Raw genomic sequence first — 14131 nt, forward strand, 5'->3', positions numbered from 1 at the left:
TCTCAACATATTTCAAGGGCTGTATAGCTGATTTTTAGCATTCCTGAAAGCGTTTCCTTGACGTGAAGTTTCAATTCATGCGTATTTTCTCATCTTCTTCCCCAGAGAGTGAGCGAGTGATTGGATTCGCCTCTGTGGACCTTTCTCCTCTTCTCTCCGGCTTCCAGCTCGTGTGCGGCTGGTACAACATCACGGATTTCAGCGGGCAGTGCCGGGGGCAGATCAAAGTAGCCATTTCCCCCCTTCAAAACCTAAATCATCTGAAAGAAGAAAAGCAGGCGAGGATCCGGACCCGGCCACCGAGTCCTTCAGTACGTTCCTCAGTTTCCTCGGGTGTGATATCCGATTAGATTCCGAATGATCAGTGTTTCTGAAACTGTGAGCGAATCCGCGGTGCTGTCATATATCGGTCTGTGTAAATGCACCAGGAACATTTAATTCCTGGTTAATTCAGCCGTGTGTTTCCAGCACTAATTCCAGCGCTCGTCTCCAGTGGCTTCGCTCTCTTGTTGCTTCGTGGATATTTGGGGTTTTTTTAATTATTAGGAGAATATTCTGTGGGTTTGTGGTTTGACATTGTTCTGTTTGTTGCTTTGAATGCCTGAAAAGATGCTGTAAATTCAGTGTTGCATTGGTTAGGACATTTTTAATTGGGCAGAAATCCATTTTTCTGGAAGATTTGCCATTTTTTATGTGTGTTTTATTCTCTAGACTTCCCAGTTATGCATAATGGAGCCTCTATATCCTACTTTCCATCATTCTTTGGAAGCGTGAGGGGAATTAACAAACACTTCTGAAATAAGAGTGTTGCGATACGGTATTTTGGCTCAGTGCTGCAAAATCCTTTGCAAATTTAAAGCTATTTAAAAAACTTGGCGTTTCGTTCGTTAGCTCACAAAATATTACTTGAATTCCTCTATTTTCTTGCCGAGGATGTTTCATGTGCATTGTTCTTTATTTATTCTAGGTTAAGCCCGGCTTTCCAACATTTCCCAGTAACGCTACAAGCTTTTCCAAGCAGATGGTGAATACATCATCAAAGGAAATCAGTGTTCCTACTCGTGAGCGGTAAGTCTGCTGGTTATTGATAATTATTTTGATTTATTTATTGGTAAGTCAGCTGGTTATCCATCATTTTGCTTCTTTCAGGGCTCAAAGATCTATCTATTGACTCTACTGAAAAAACAACGAGCCCTTTCAAAGGCCTTTCCCTGGTTTTGGTCTTAAATATTAAACCAGTTTCCCTTTACCAGTGAGGTGAAGGCCCAGGAGACAGAAATCCTGGGGCAGGTTCCTTTCTACAAAACCCAGATGTTCTTTTTCTTCTCATTCGTATTTCCTGATTTGTTTCATTTACACCCTTCTGAAACTGGCAAATATTTCTTCCAGGCCTTCATAAGAATAAACGTTGGATTTATTTTTAATAAAGATAATAAGTTGAAGTTAGAATAGAGTATTATCGATATATCCACTTCATTTTGCCATAACTGCTGTCCATGAGTGACAGCTTGTAAAATGCCATAATATTGCACAATCCAGGACTAGGACTGTCAGATTTCCTGCTTTCTGTCCCTTAAAACAACCACCAATGTTTATATATTTATGTGAGAGAGAATTATAATTGGTGGTTTGTTTATTTAGCATATAGAGATGATACTTTTCCCGCATGTGTCTGAAGTTTAGAGGGACCGCGGGCCACTGTTCCATCATTGCAAATTCTCTGCCAGCCGCATTAGTAACTGGTGAGGAAAGGGTAATTGCAGTTTATTTTGGTGTAAATTTGCAACAATAAACGCTGCATTTAGACCAGGTAGTGAGGTGACTGTGAACTGGCTGAAGGGAAGAAGCCAGAGAGTCGTGGTCAATGGGGCAGAGTCCAGTTGAGGCCTGGATCTAGTGCAGTGCCTCAGGGGCAGTGCTGGGGCCGCTGTTATTCAATATATTCATCAGTGATTTGGACGAGGGAATAGAGTGACTGTCAGCAAGTTTGCTGGTGACACCAAGCTGGGAGGAGTGGCTGACACGCCAGAGGCTGTGCTGCCATCAGAGACCTGGACAGGCTGGAGAGCTGGGCGGGGAGAAATGTAATGAACTAGAACAAGGGCAAGTGTAGAGTCTTGTATCTGGGCAGGAACAACCCCAGGTTCCAGTGTAAGTTGGGGAATGAGCTGTTGGAGAGCAGTGTAGGGGAAAGGGACCTGGGGGTCCTGGGGACAGCAGGGTGACCATGAGCCAGCACTGGGCCCTTGTGGCCAGGAAGGCCAATGGTCCCTGGGGTGGGTTAGAAGGGGGTGGTCAGTAGGTCAGAGAGGTTCTCCTGCCCCTCTGCTCTGCCCTGGGGAGACCACACCTGGAATATTGTGTCCAGTTGTGGCCCCTCAGTTCCAGCAGGACAGGGAACTGCTGGAGAGAGTCCAGCGCAGCCACCAAGATGCTGAAGGGAGTGGAGCATCTCCCGTGTGAGGAAAGGCTGAGGGAGCTGGGGCTCTGGAGCTGGACAAGAGGAGACTGAGGGGGGACTCATTCATGGTTACAGATATCTAAAAGGTGAGTGTCACGAGGATTGGACTAGATGATCTTTCGAGGTCCCTTCCAATCCAGTTCTGTGATTTATAAGAACTGCTTTCATCCCCCAGTGGCTCTTCAATGCACTTGAAGACATTGGATGTTCTTAGTTGGCACACTTGTCACAGTTTGAGATTTAAACAGGTTTTTGTTGTCAAACGCAGGCCCGTTTGGAGCAGAACGAGTCCCTCCGGATCCCCCGCGCTCCGTCACGAGGAGCACGTGCAGAACGTGCGCAGGTTCCACGAGTCCCTGCAGCGAGCGGAGGGGAACGCGCAGCGGGCGGCCAAGACGGACTCGGCGTCGCTCTCGTCACGCGCTGCTCTGCTCACTGCGCTCAGGTAAAGCTGGACTAGAACCAACGAGGCCATTCAAAGCCTGAGCTTTGCAAAGCAGAGCTGGGAACTGAAGAATTCTTGCGTCAGTGTGAAAGGAAGTGAAAGGGTCTTTTCCAACCAAAATGATTCTGTGATACATAAACAAGCCTGGGAGCATTTTCTTAGCAAGATGTCCTTGGAAGCACTTTTTTTTGGACTAGATTCTAGATTTAAACCAGGCATAAACTTATAGAGAAGACTATTTATTGTCTGTAGGAATATAGGACTGAAAGAGACTTGGAGTCATTTCATCCCTTCCCTTGCAACTGGGAATATATCATAAAAATCCTTAGATCTCAAGCGGGTAGAAATCCTCAGATTTTTATCAAGCTCAGTGATAGCGTCAATGAATATTATTGCCTTTATGACTTCTATTGGAAGGTCATCTTAAATCCAGTTCCTTTGATTAAATTCATTTAAAACTAGCTCTTTTTTTCACTTCCAGCCTAAGCTTTGTAACTAATTCAACATTTGTTCTTGAGTGTTATCCTCTCGCTTAGGAGACCTTAACACTTACATATTTAACCATTAATCTCCTCTTTACATACTTAGGCGCTGCTGTTTGCAGGGATACAAGTAGAACCAGTCTATCACCATTTCTTGTTTTCTTTTTCTTCTTACCCAACCTCTTACCTACTGCTTACAGAAAGAACTTGAGCGAGCTGGATGAGGTTCAAAGATATTTCAACCAGAAGCTGACCAGGTCTTTTCCTGACTTTGGTGATGGTGACACGTCCAAACTGAGTCCCAGGGAGCAGAACGATCATCGCAGCTCGATGAGCCGAGAAGTAGATCCCAACTCGCACCATCTTTTGGAAAAATCTAGTCAGCTGGTGTCCCAGGTCAGCAGCCTCATCAACGGTGAGTTGTCGCTTGGTTTAGATTTTCTTTTTTTGGGTCAGAAGATGCTTTGAAGCAGCTTAAAATTTCTTAAAATAACTTGGACCAGTTGCTGGTGTTGAGGGTGAGCACGTGTTGGGAGAAACTTCAAACTCCTGTCGGAAACAGCGTTGAACTGAAACATGAAGACAGAGGATTAGGTGGGAGTTAAGACCCTCTCAGAACTGCCTAAATTCAATTTGAATTTCCACGTCTGTTCAGTAGAAAATGGCAGTGTTCCACAGAATCCCAGAATGTGAGGGGTTGGAAGGGACCTGGAAAGCTCATCCAGTGCAATCCCCCCATGGAGCAGGAACACCCAGATGAGGTTACACAGGAAGGTGTCCAGGCGGGTTGGAATGTCTGCACAGAAGGAGACTCCACAACCTCCCTGGGCAGCCTGTGTTCCAGTTTGCTCCCATTGCCCCTTGTCCTGTCATTGGTTGTCACCAAGAAGAGCCTGGCTCCATCCTCCTGACACTCCCCCTTTCCATATTGATCCCCAGGAATGAGTCCCCCCTCAGTGTCCTCTTGTCCAGCTCCAGAGCCCCAGCTCCCTCAGCCTTTCCTCACACGGGAGATGCTCCACTCCCTTCAGCATCTTGGTGGCTGCGCTGGACTCTCTCCAGCAGTTCCCTGTCCTGCTGGAACTGAGGGGCCACAACTGGACACAATATTCCAGGTGTGGTCTCCCCAGGGCAGAGCAGAGGGGCAGGAGAACCTCTCTGACCTACTGACCACCCCCTTCTCATCCACCCCAGGTACCATTGGCTTCCTGGCCACAAGGGCCCAGTGCTGGCTCATGGTCACCCTGCTGTCCCCAGGACCCCCAGGTCCCTTTCCCCTACACTGCTCTCCAACAGCTCATTCCCCAACTTACACTGGAACCTGGGGTTGTTCCTGCCCAGATACAAGACTCTACACTTGCCCTTGTTCTAGTTCATTACATTTCTCCCCGCCCAGCTCTCCAGCCTGTCCAGGTCTCTGATGGCAGCACAGCCTCTGGCGTGTCAGCCACTCCTCCCAGCTTGGTGTCACCAGCAAACTTGCTGACAGTCACTCTATTCCCTCGTCCAAATCATTGATGAATATATTGAATAACAGCGGCCCCAGCACTGCCCCCTGAGGCACTGCACCAGATCCAGGCCTCAACTGGACTCTGCCCCATTGACCACGACTCTCTGGCTTCTTCCCTTCAGCCAGTTCACAGTCACCTCACTCCCCGCTCATCCAGACCCACTCCCTCAGTTCAGCTGTGAGGATGCTGTGGGACACTGTGTCAAATGCCTCACTCAAGTCAAGGGAGATCACGTCCACCGCTCTGCCATCATCCATCCACCTCGTCATGTCCTCATAAAAGTCAGTGAGGTTGGTCAAGCACGACTTCCCTTTGGTGCAGCCATGTTTTTGCAGAACAGAAATCCCCAGAATGTTACTGAGCTGAGTTTGGGGTTCTTTGCCAATATGAATTGGCACATCTGTGGTTTCAGGTGATATTTATGCCCTACCACGCACAGCTAAAATAAAGCTATTTTGGGTAAGTAAGACAAAGTTCTTAGTAAGCAGCAGCTTTTCTGTTTATCGCATCCAGTCCATTTCCTCTTTAATTAATTTTCCCCATCGCTACCGCTGTTGGACATGGATCGACATCCTCAGTATGGATGGGCATGACACAGCAGCGACGGAAACTGTATCTCTGCGCACACCTTGGTTTTAAATCTATATTTTTCACTGTGGTGTTTCTAACAGCCCCGTTGTCACCACTTTTCCCCTCAGTGCTACCCCACTCGCTAATTGCCGTTAATTACTGTTGGCTTCACAGTTAGTGCTGCTCCAATCTCATACCAGAGAGCTGCAAAATGACCAGGAGATTTGCTGATTCTTTAAAAAGAACCTGTAAAATCCCCAGGAATTTGGGGGTTTGCAGAGATTTTATTAATGTTTTATTAATGTCCTAATCCAATCGCCTCTTTTTCAGAGTCTGTGTTGGCAGCGCAACCAGCTCCTTGTTTCCAGGCTTGATAATTTTACCGCCACAACTGAGCGTTAGTCCCGAGTGAATTTCCGTTTTACAAATATTTAATTAACAGTCATCTCTTGTTTGATTCGAGTTGGTGAATTGAACTGAAAGCTGGAGAATATCAGTAGCAACTGTATCTTCTGGGCCCCTCCAATAAAGCTGGAGAAGCGTGAGAGGAAGAGGTGGTGAGATAGATTATCCATCTTTCCTCTCTAGATTATTTGTGTGGTCTGACCCTTCCAAACTGGTTTGAACCACTCCAAACAACAGTTATTTTTCCCATTTGTTTAGATGTACTCTGTATATCAGAGTCTTTTCACTGTCCGGTGGGTATTTCTAGTTATTTCCCAGTGATTTCATCCTGAACTTCTTACTTTTTTCCCTTAGCGTTTCTGTCCTTCTCTTGGCCTTGTCAATGGTAAAGAGAGCGGAATGTGGTCAGGCACAGGTTTAACTCCTAACCATTCTTCATATATATTTTACTGCAGAAAGCCCACGTAATTCAGATCCAAGATGAACTATTGCTCCGTGCATTTACCAATGCTCTTCTCTGTTAATCAGACTTACAGATTATAACTAAAAATACTAAAGAATCCTCCAACGTGCCTCAAGACAGCAGCAGAAAGCTGGATGCTACGCGTGTACCCGAGCAGAAGGATGAAGAAGCCACAAGTGAAGAACATCAAGGCCAATCTGAGCGGGACTCGCTCGGCGTTTGCAGCAACACGCGGCCACCGCGCTCTTCTGGGAGATCCGTGTTTGAGAGACACATGTTGCGCGAATTTCTAGACCCAGCTGTCCCCGAAGACGAGTGTCCTTTGCCAACAGGCCTCGTCCGGGAAGACGAAGGTGCTTTTTCACACAGCGAAGAAGAATATGAAGAAGATATAATAGAACCACGGACTCTGAACGAAATAACGACTGTCACGGACAAAACTAGTCCTTGGTCCAGTGTGGTGTCTGAAGAGGAGACGGGTCCTGAGCAGCAGCTCGTAGATTTGGGGCCTGGACATCAGCGCTCGGTGGGTATCGAATGCTTGAGAAGAGGAGGCAGCAGACAGAGCAGCTTCTCCAGCGCGTCACAAGGTGACAACCAAAGCGTTGTCACCACCCTCAGCCCATGCGTTGGTCTCCACACAGGTGAGGAAAGTCCTTGGGCAGGAGCACAATGTTTTCAGAGCTTGAACAGTGGCACAGAACCAGAAAATGGAAGTTGTGACTGTGACAGAGCATTTAACGCCACATCTGTAGACCAAAACGTCGAGTTTCGTGCAGTCTCTGAAGAACTGATGGGATTTCCAGCAGATCCAAAAACCACAGAAAAAGAGGAAAAAGGTGAGGTTGTAAATAAAGATCGTAAAGACGAGGAAGAAAGGGGTTCCAGTGAGATCAGCGTTACCATGGCAGGATGGGGAGGAAACACCAAAAGCTTTGCTGATGACAGCAGCGAAGACTCACTGGAAGCACCAAAAAAGTCTGTCAAAGCGAAAATTGCTTTGTATCCTTCATTTCTTAAACACCTGTTGTATTCAAGGAGCGTGTCTTATTTCTTCCTTAGAGCCTCATGAGAGAGAAAATCCCTGTGTGCAGCTTTTCCCTGGGAAACGAGGTGGCCTGGGAAGGTGTTGGAAGAGCCTGTTACGTTGTGTTTCACACAGTGTCGTCATGACTGTACTATTTCTAACAAATATACCCTGTGATCTGTGAGAGTTACAGTATGTATGTTTGGGATTGTAAGGGACCTCAAAAGATCATCTAGTCCAATCCCCCTGCTGGAGCAGGAACACCCAGGTGAGGTCGCACAGGAACATGTCCAGGTGGGTTGGAATGTCTGCACAGAAGGAGACTCCACAACCTCCCTGGGCAGCCTGGGCCAGGCTCTGCCACCCTCACTGAGAAGAAGTTTTTTCTCAAATTTAAGTGGAACCTCTTGTGTTCCAGCTTGATCCCATTACCCCTTGTCCTATCATTGTTGGCCACCGAGAAGAGCCTGGCTCCATCCTCATGGCACTCACCCTTTATATATTTATAAACATTAATGAGTCACCCCTCTTAGTCTCCTCTTCTCCAAACTAAAGAGACCCAGCTCCCTCAGTCTTTCTTCATAAGGGAGATGCTCCACTCCCTTAATCATCTTCGTTGCCCTACGCTGGACTCTCTCCAGCAGTTCCCTGTCCTGCTGGAACTGAGGGGCCACAACTGGACACAATATTCCAGCTGTGGTCTCCCCAGGGCAGAGCAGAGGGGCAGGAGAACCTCTCTGACCTACTGACCACCCCCTTCTAACCCACCCCAGGTACCATTGGCTTCCTGGCCACAAGGGCCCAGTGCTGGCTCATGGTCACCCTGCTGTCCCCAGGACCCCCAGGTCCCTTTCCCCTACACTGCTCTCCAACAGCTCATTCCCCAACTTACACTGGAACCTGGGGTTGTTCCTGCCCAGATGCAGGACTCTACACTTGCCCTTGTTAAATTTCATTAGGTTATTCCCCTAGTTACTTATTTTGCATAGTTTCAATGTGTTGTCTTGCAGTTTTTCCCCATTTGGGCACTACCATAGTTCTTGTGTGCCTTCTGTATTAAAAGAAACACAGTTTATTTTGCATTTTAAACACTTTCCTGCATTTCTTGCACGGATCTCAAATCTTTCCTTCAGTTTCATTAAGTTGTGTTGGAATTTTGGCAGGGTAAGGTACTGTACAAATACATGAGGTGTTGCTGTAAAGCAGGTTGGTGTCCCCTGAGACCAAGTGAGAGAACCAAGTGTTCGGAACCGTAGAATATTCATTAAAATAAATGAGATTTACAGCTGTTACAGGGAGGATTATTCCACATCTACAGCTCCTGTGCTGGGTACTGGGGAGGCCAAACCTCGAATCCTGGGGGCAGTTTTGGGCCCCTCACGCCAAGAAAGGCCTTGAGGTGCTGGAGTGAGTGGAGAGGAGGGAAAAGGGCTTGGAGCACAAGTGTGATGAGAGCGGCTGAGGGACCTGGGGGGTTCAGCCTGGATTTTGGAACAATTTCTTCCCCAAAGGGCTGTGGGGCATTGGAACAGGCTGCCCAGGGCAGTGCTGGAGTCACCAGCCCTGGAGCAGTTGAAAACACACATAGATGGTGCTCAGGGACATGGGGTGGGTTAACAGTTGGACTTGATCTTGAGGGGCTTTTCCAACCAAAATGATTCTATGATACATGTTGCCAAAGGTTTTTCCTTAACAATTCTGCTCAGATCCGACGCCGTCGTCGTTCCCAACTTCTTCCTTTCGCCCCAGCAGATGGAAACCTCCATGCGGCTGCTCAGTGTTTCTTCTCATCCTTCCACAACGTTGCAAGTAAGTAGGAGACTCCTTTCCTTCCTGTCCAAGCTTAGTGGAGTCCATTAAAGCAGGAACAAAAGTCCTCAGATTAGAGGTGATAACTTCCAAATCAAGTCAAGAAGAACCTTTCCGCTACCTCTTCCCTCTGAGAATAATTTTGAGCGTTCGCAGCTGTGTCATTGTTGATATTTATGCATTTCTGTTAATCAATCTGTCTATATATGAGTGTGAATGTTGCTTTTCTCACCTGGGGTCAGTAGAAGTGGCCGGTGCTCGCTCCACTCTTCTTTGTGCTTTAATGTGAGGTAAGGTACCTAATTTTGAGGGCTCAAGCTGTATCGTGTAATTATGACTCCAATTTATGTCTTTTTAGATCAGGATGAAATCAGGGAGTTTGCAGCAAGACAGTTTCTTCCTGAGAGGTATCAAGTAACTTCTTCAATGAAGGGAATAGCGGAATATTGTCCCTCCTACAGGAAAGATTTGCTGTTTCATTGGGTGTTTATGCACATAAAAACTTCTATTTACTGCAAGAGGTTCGTGGCTCAGTTATTCTGAGGTATAAATACTCTTCTTTTTCCAGCCGCAGCTTTGCTGGGGGTGTTGATGCCGATCTGGACTGTTTACTGCTCCCAGAAAAGATAATCCCTCGGTCCCCCTCCTTGTGACCTATGAAACAAACGCTCGAAGGAACATTTATGTAATTGGAAACACTTTCCTTGATTAACCAGAGCAGCCACAGGCAGGATCTAATAGCTCTGAAGTAATGGAAACTACTTGCAATTAATAAATGTGTTTACAGCTCAGGTAAAATGGCTTAATTTTCACTGGTTTGTGTTGGAAAAATGATATTTTTTTCTGATTTACATAATATTATCTTTGCCTAAAGCCCTTGAGACATTTTCCTGATGAAAGTACAGATCTCAGTCAGAAGAGTCTTGGCCATACAAGGATCTTAAGATAACTTGATTATAAAGCCCAGAGCGCAGTGTGTCTTAGCACACATTAAGCACATTTCTCATGCTGTGTCTAAATATTTTGGATGAAGCCCGAAGCAGAATCTCAGGTGTGTTTCTCCTTTAGAATCTCCTTCCAGTTCTTCTTAATTCGCTCCTGTTTTTCCTCTGGAAAACATCTTGCATCTGCAAATCATCACTCAGACCTATAGTTTAATATTAATACCAGCTTCCCTTGAATTCCCTCTCTCTGCAATATGAAGAACCACACTCCTGAAAGTCATTAATAATTAGGGAGAATATTAGCAATCTAAAATCCAAAACTATTTGGATCTAGCTGACCTTAAACCAATTTAGTTCCAGGATTAGCAACAGCTGATTGTAGAGACAGGACTCGCTTGTGCTTTGTGCTGTTCACCCGGCGTCAAACACCCGGAATGAAGAACAAGAAGGGTTTGATTTTATTTTTCGCTTATGCCGATGGTAAAATAGATTTCGGGAAAACTGCTTTCTCATAGTTTTGTTCTTAATTAGCCTGAAGAACACCAGCTGCTAAATCTGGGTTTCTGCACAGCTCAGCAAACACCGAGCGTGACAGCGAGGATGAAACCGGAGCCGCTCTCCGAAGATCAACCGCGTCCTCTCGCTCTCTCTCCTGTGTTCCTGATGCTTCTCTCTGACTGCCCCGAGTCCCCATTTTCTCCGTCTTCCCATCCAAAATTATGAAGAAATGGTGAGAAGGTGAAGCAGGAACTTGTGTCGAAGGAGCTGGTGGCATTTGGAGACAAACGGGTCATCTTGACCCACGCTGCAAGGCCTTGGGGATGTGAGAATCGTAGAACCACGGAATCATTTTGGTTGGAAAAACCCCTCAAGATCATCGAGTCCAGCCATTAACCCAACCCCGGCACTGCCCCACATCCCTGAGAACCTCATCTCCGTCTGTTCAACCCCTCCGGCAAATAATCCTCGCCCGGTTCATCTGTCCTGCCCAATATATACAAAGCGAAGCGTCGTCTTCCATCGTTCTGATTAAATGTGTGTTCTCCATGGCCGAGCATCAGATACACAGAATTTGTGACCGTGTAGGCTCAAAGACAGAGGGAAAAACCCAGGACAGGCGCTGCAACACAGTCTGAGCTGCCAAAGCCTCTTTGGGAGGCGAGGAGCGGTGTAAATACAACATTTCGGATGTTCGCGCTCCAAACTGCGCAGAAGGTTAAAATTCTTTGACCATTCGAAACTGCGCATTTGACGTATCAAAGGAGCATCATAAAAACGCGGCGTTGAGGCTGGGATGTCTTGCTAAATGTTACAAGTGCAAGGAATTTGTGTATTTCAGAGAAAAACAGCTTAATACAGAGGTGGGTATAGGAGTGTAGCTCTGTCCTGTAGCCGTATCGCAAAACTGGGGTCGTTTAGCTGCAATTTGACCAGTAGATTTGATTTAAGAGCCAGAATTTCCTTCTTTCAATACAATTACGGACCTTTCTGGGCTGACGGTTGGGGCAATAAGTACCAATTCTTTGCAAATACATCAAACCGGTGTTGAGAAGCGAACGCTGCTCGATGCACTAAAACCAGGAGCTTTTTGCCCATCTTCTGAGCTATTCAGTATATTGAATATTTATTCCTATGAACTGCCCACGAACGCTCTACAGAGGAACCAAGCTGGTTACCATCCGTCTCCAACCAATATTAATATTTCGGGTGTTTTATAGCCAGTTGGCCCAGAAAACAGCAAGGAAAGAAACTACTGACCTGTCTTCTCTGCACAACCTCGAGCAGATCAAAGGGAGGTGATTTATAATTTATACAATTAGCCGTATTAAACCGTTTAGTGTTTAGGAATTTATAGGTTTTCACGCACCTTTTTCTGTGCTGTTGGTTGTGAAACTACAGGAGCTGTTCCCACCCTCATTGTCTTTTTTATTAACGAGCCAGCAGATGAAACCATCATCTTTGTGAGCGTCGATTCCTCCATCTCCCATATCTTGCTGTGCAGGAGGAGGACGGGGCAGCCCATTGGAAAAATCGACCTTGAGGAACTGTGGTTGGGGCCTCTTTTGGTCTTGTCTGGGCGCAGAAATTGTCGCTGATGGTAAATTAAGTCGTAATGAAGCCTCTTGTGCTTTGTCCTGGCTCCAGCAAACAGGATGTGGAAATCAAGGGGTGGGTTCGATCCATTTCCCAGCAGAGTCTTCACCAGCGACGCCATCGCCGGGCAAATATTCAATATCGTCGTCATCTGCACCTGCAAAGTGCGGGTGACAAAACCCAAGGAGTCTCCAAACCCATTTATTCCTAAAAAAAGCCGCTTCCCTCCCCAAACAACACACGGGGGACACGCAGGAACAGGATCCCGGTGCCATTTCTCGTTTCACCTCAAGAGACATTTCCCCCGCGAGCGTGCCCAGCAAAGCTGAGCCTGGCTAGGCCGGAGGAGCAGCCCAGCCATGTGGGTGAAAGGTCGGAGCGGCGGATCGGCTTTCGGAATCCAACCCCGATCGAGCGACGTGTCCTCAAACGGCCCAGGGTGGATCTCAGCTCTCCAAACCGCCTGGAATTATTTTGTACGTTGAAATTGCTCATTTTTAGCGCTGCTGTAACATCTGGGAGGATTCAGGGAAACCAGCATGATGTTAAAATGATTTAAATGGTGGTTTTTATTTAGGGGTCCCTGCAGATAATGGAGACCGGCCCGTCTGATTTCTCAGCAGGTTTGGATTTGGGGTGTAGGAGCCTCTACATCGCGAGGTGATTTGGTTTTTAGGTTCTACAAATAATAATTAAAACCAACAATTCGGAGAGTCAGAGCCCGGTGAATACGCTGCTATGATTCTTTCGGCTTCATAAAATCAGGTTTTAGCTGGGAACAGACATTTGAAAACCTTTCTAATTTTGATCTTTTGCTTTCTGCAGCACTGGGGAAAAGCATCGCGGCGTCTGATATCGCATCAGGCAAGGAAATATTTCACCATTTAACCACAGATTATTGTTTTCCTAAACAGTCGGAACAAACACGTTGAGTTTCATTCTCCAAACAGAACGGAACAAGAGAAAATCCGCTCCAAGGAGAAGCGGCGAGCTCCAGAAAACACATCACGAGGGCTTTTTGGATTTACGTATCCAGCTTCTCGCGCTCTTGGGAAGGTCAGAGAAGAGCCGGTTAAGCTTTAATGTGTTTGTTTCTCCTCTCGCAGGGCAGCAGCGGATCCGCGCCGAGGGGCATCCCGTACCGCCGGCCCCCGCCGCCCCGGCCCGCCGCCCGTCTGTCCCAAGAGGAAACCGAACGCATCGCCAAGATCTTCTCCGCTCAGCTCTCCCAGAAGGAACAACATCGCTGAGACGCCGCGACCAACACCGGGGAAAACGAGGTGGAACCTTTACGTTTCAACCTCCCATTGTGTTTAAATTTGCCTCATTGGTTTCTCGTTAGAGGGACTGGTGGTCAACCCAAGGGAGCGGAGACACCGTGTGTCTTGCGAGGGCAGGTCCCCAATGAGACTCGTCACTGTTTGGTCTCCAGATACTCCATGATTCACCTTGAATTTCTCTAATTAACCCTTTGGATCATCCCCTTTGGATACAGCTCCTTTTTCTTCAAGCGAAGGATGGAGAACACAAGGAACTGGTGGTCGCAGGGCGAGCGGAGAACTGTCGGCTCGCTCCTGTCGCGGCTTTTCAGAAATAACCGGTAGGAAAAAGAATTCCTTGGAAATAATAATTCCTGGGAAGCGTAATTTGCCGATTCCAGAATATACATGCCCGAGGTGCTTGTGTAAATACAACCTGAGGATACTGTAAAATACTGATGTGTGTACAAAAGGGTTTTAATAGAAAGATGGAGCTTTTATATTCTAAATTATTTTTGTATGTTTTTACGTCGGGTACATTTTGGATAACGGACTCGCAAACCCAGCTCGGTTGGTTTTTGTACCGCTGTTTGTGTTTCAATAAAATCCACCCTGTTTCTCATCTGGTCGCGCTGCCCGGTCACGAGCTGCTCGTTAACAG

The 14131-nt window shown here is 46.8% G+C and overlaps 1 protein-coding gene across 7 annotated transcripts in view; it reads left to right on the forward strand.

The window, feature by feature from the left end:
• The window catches only part of C2CD3 (C2 domain containing 3 centriole elongation regulator), a 50470-nt gene that overhangs the window by 36207 nt on the left and 132 nt on the right, over positions 1-14131 (forward strand). For 2 of the 7 annotated variants that reach the window (XM_065066525.1, XM_065066400.1), the window contains exons 27-33: positions 106-311; positions 968-1068; positions 2730-2906; positions 3589-3803; positions 6403-7339; positions 9071-9173; positions 13318-14092. In XM_065066525.1, coding sequence (XP_064922597.1) covers positions 106-311; positions 968-1068; positions 2730-2906; positions 3589-3803; positions 6403-7339; positions 9071-9173; positions 13318-13461 — 1883 coding nt within the window. In that variant the 3' untranslated portion in view covers positions 13462-14092. Of the gene's footprint in view, positions 1-105; positions 312-967; positions 1069-2729; positions 2907-3588; positions 3804-5020; positions 6306-6329; positions 6374-6402; positions 7340-9070; positions 9174-9531; positions 9972-13317; positions 14093-14131 lie in introns of those variants that run through there. The other 5 variants (XM_065066583.1, XM_065066475.1, XM_065066672.1 and 2 more) reach the window with 5 other exon arrangements.

Source organism: Columba livia, chromosome 1, assembly GCF_036013475.1.
Source record: "Columba livia isolate bColLiv1 breed racing homer chromosome 1, bColLiv1.pat.W.v2, whole genome shotgun sequence".
NCBI lineage: Eukaryota > Metazoa > Chordata > Aves > Columbiformes > Columbidae > Columba > Columba livia.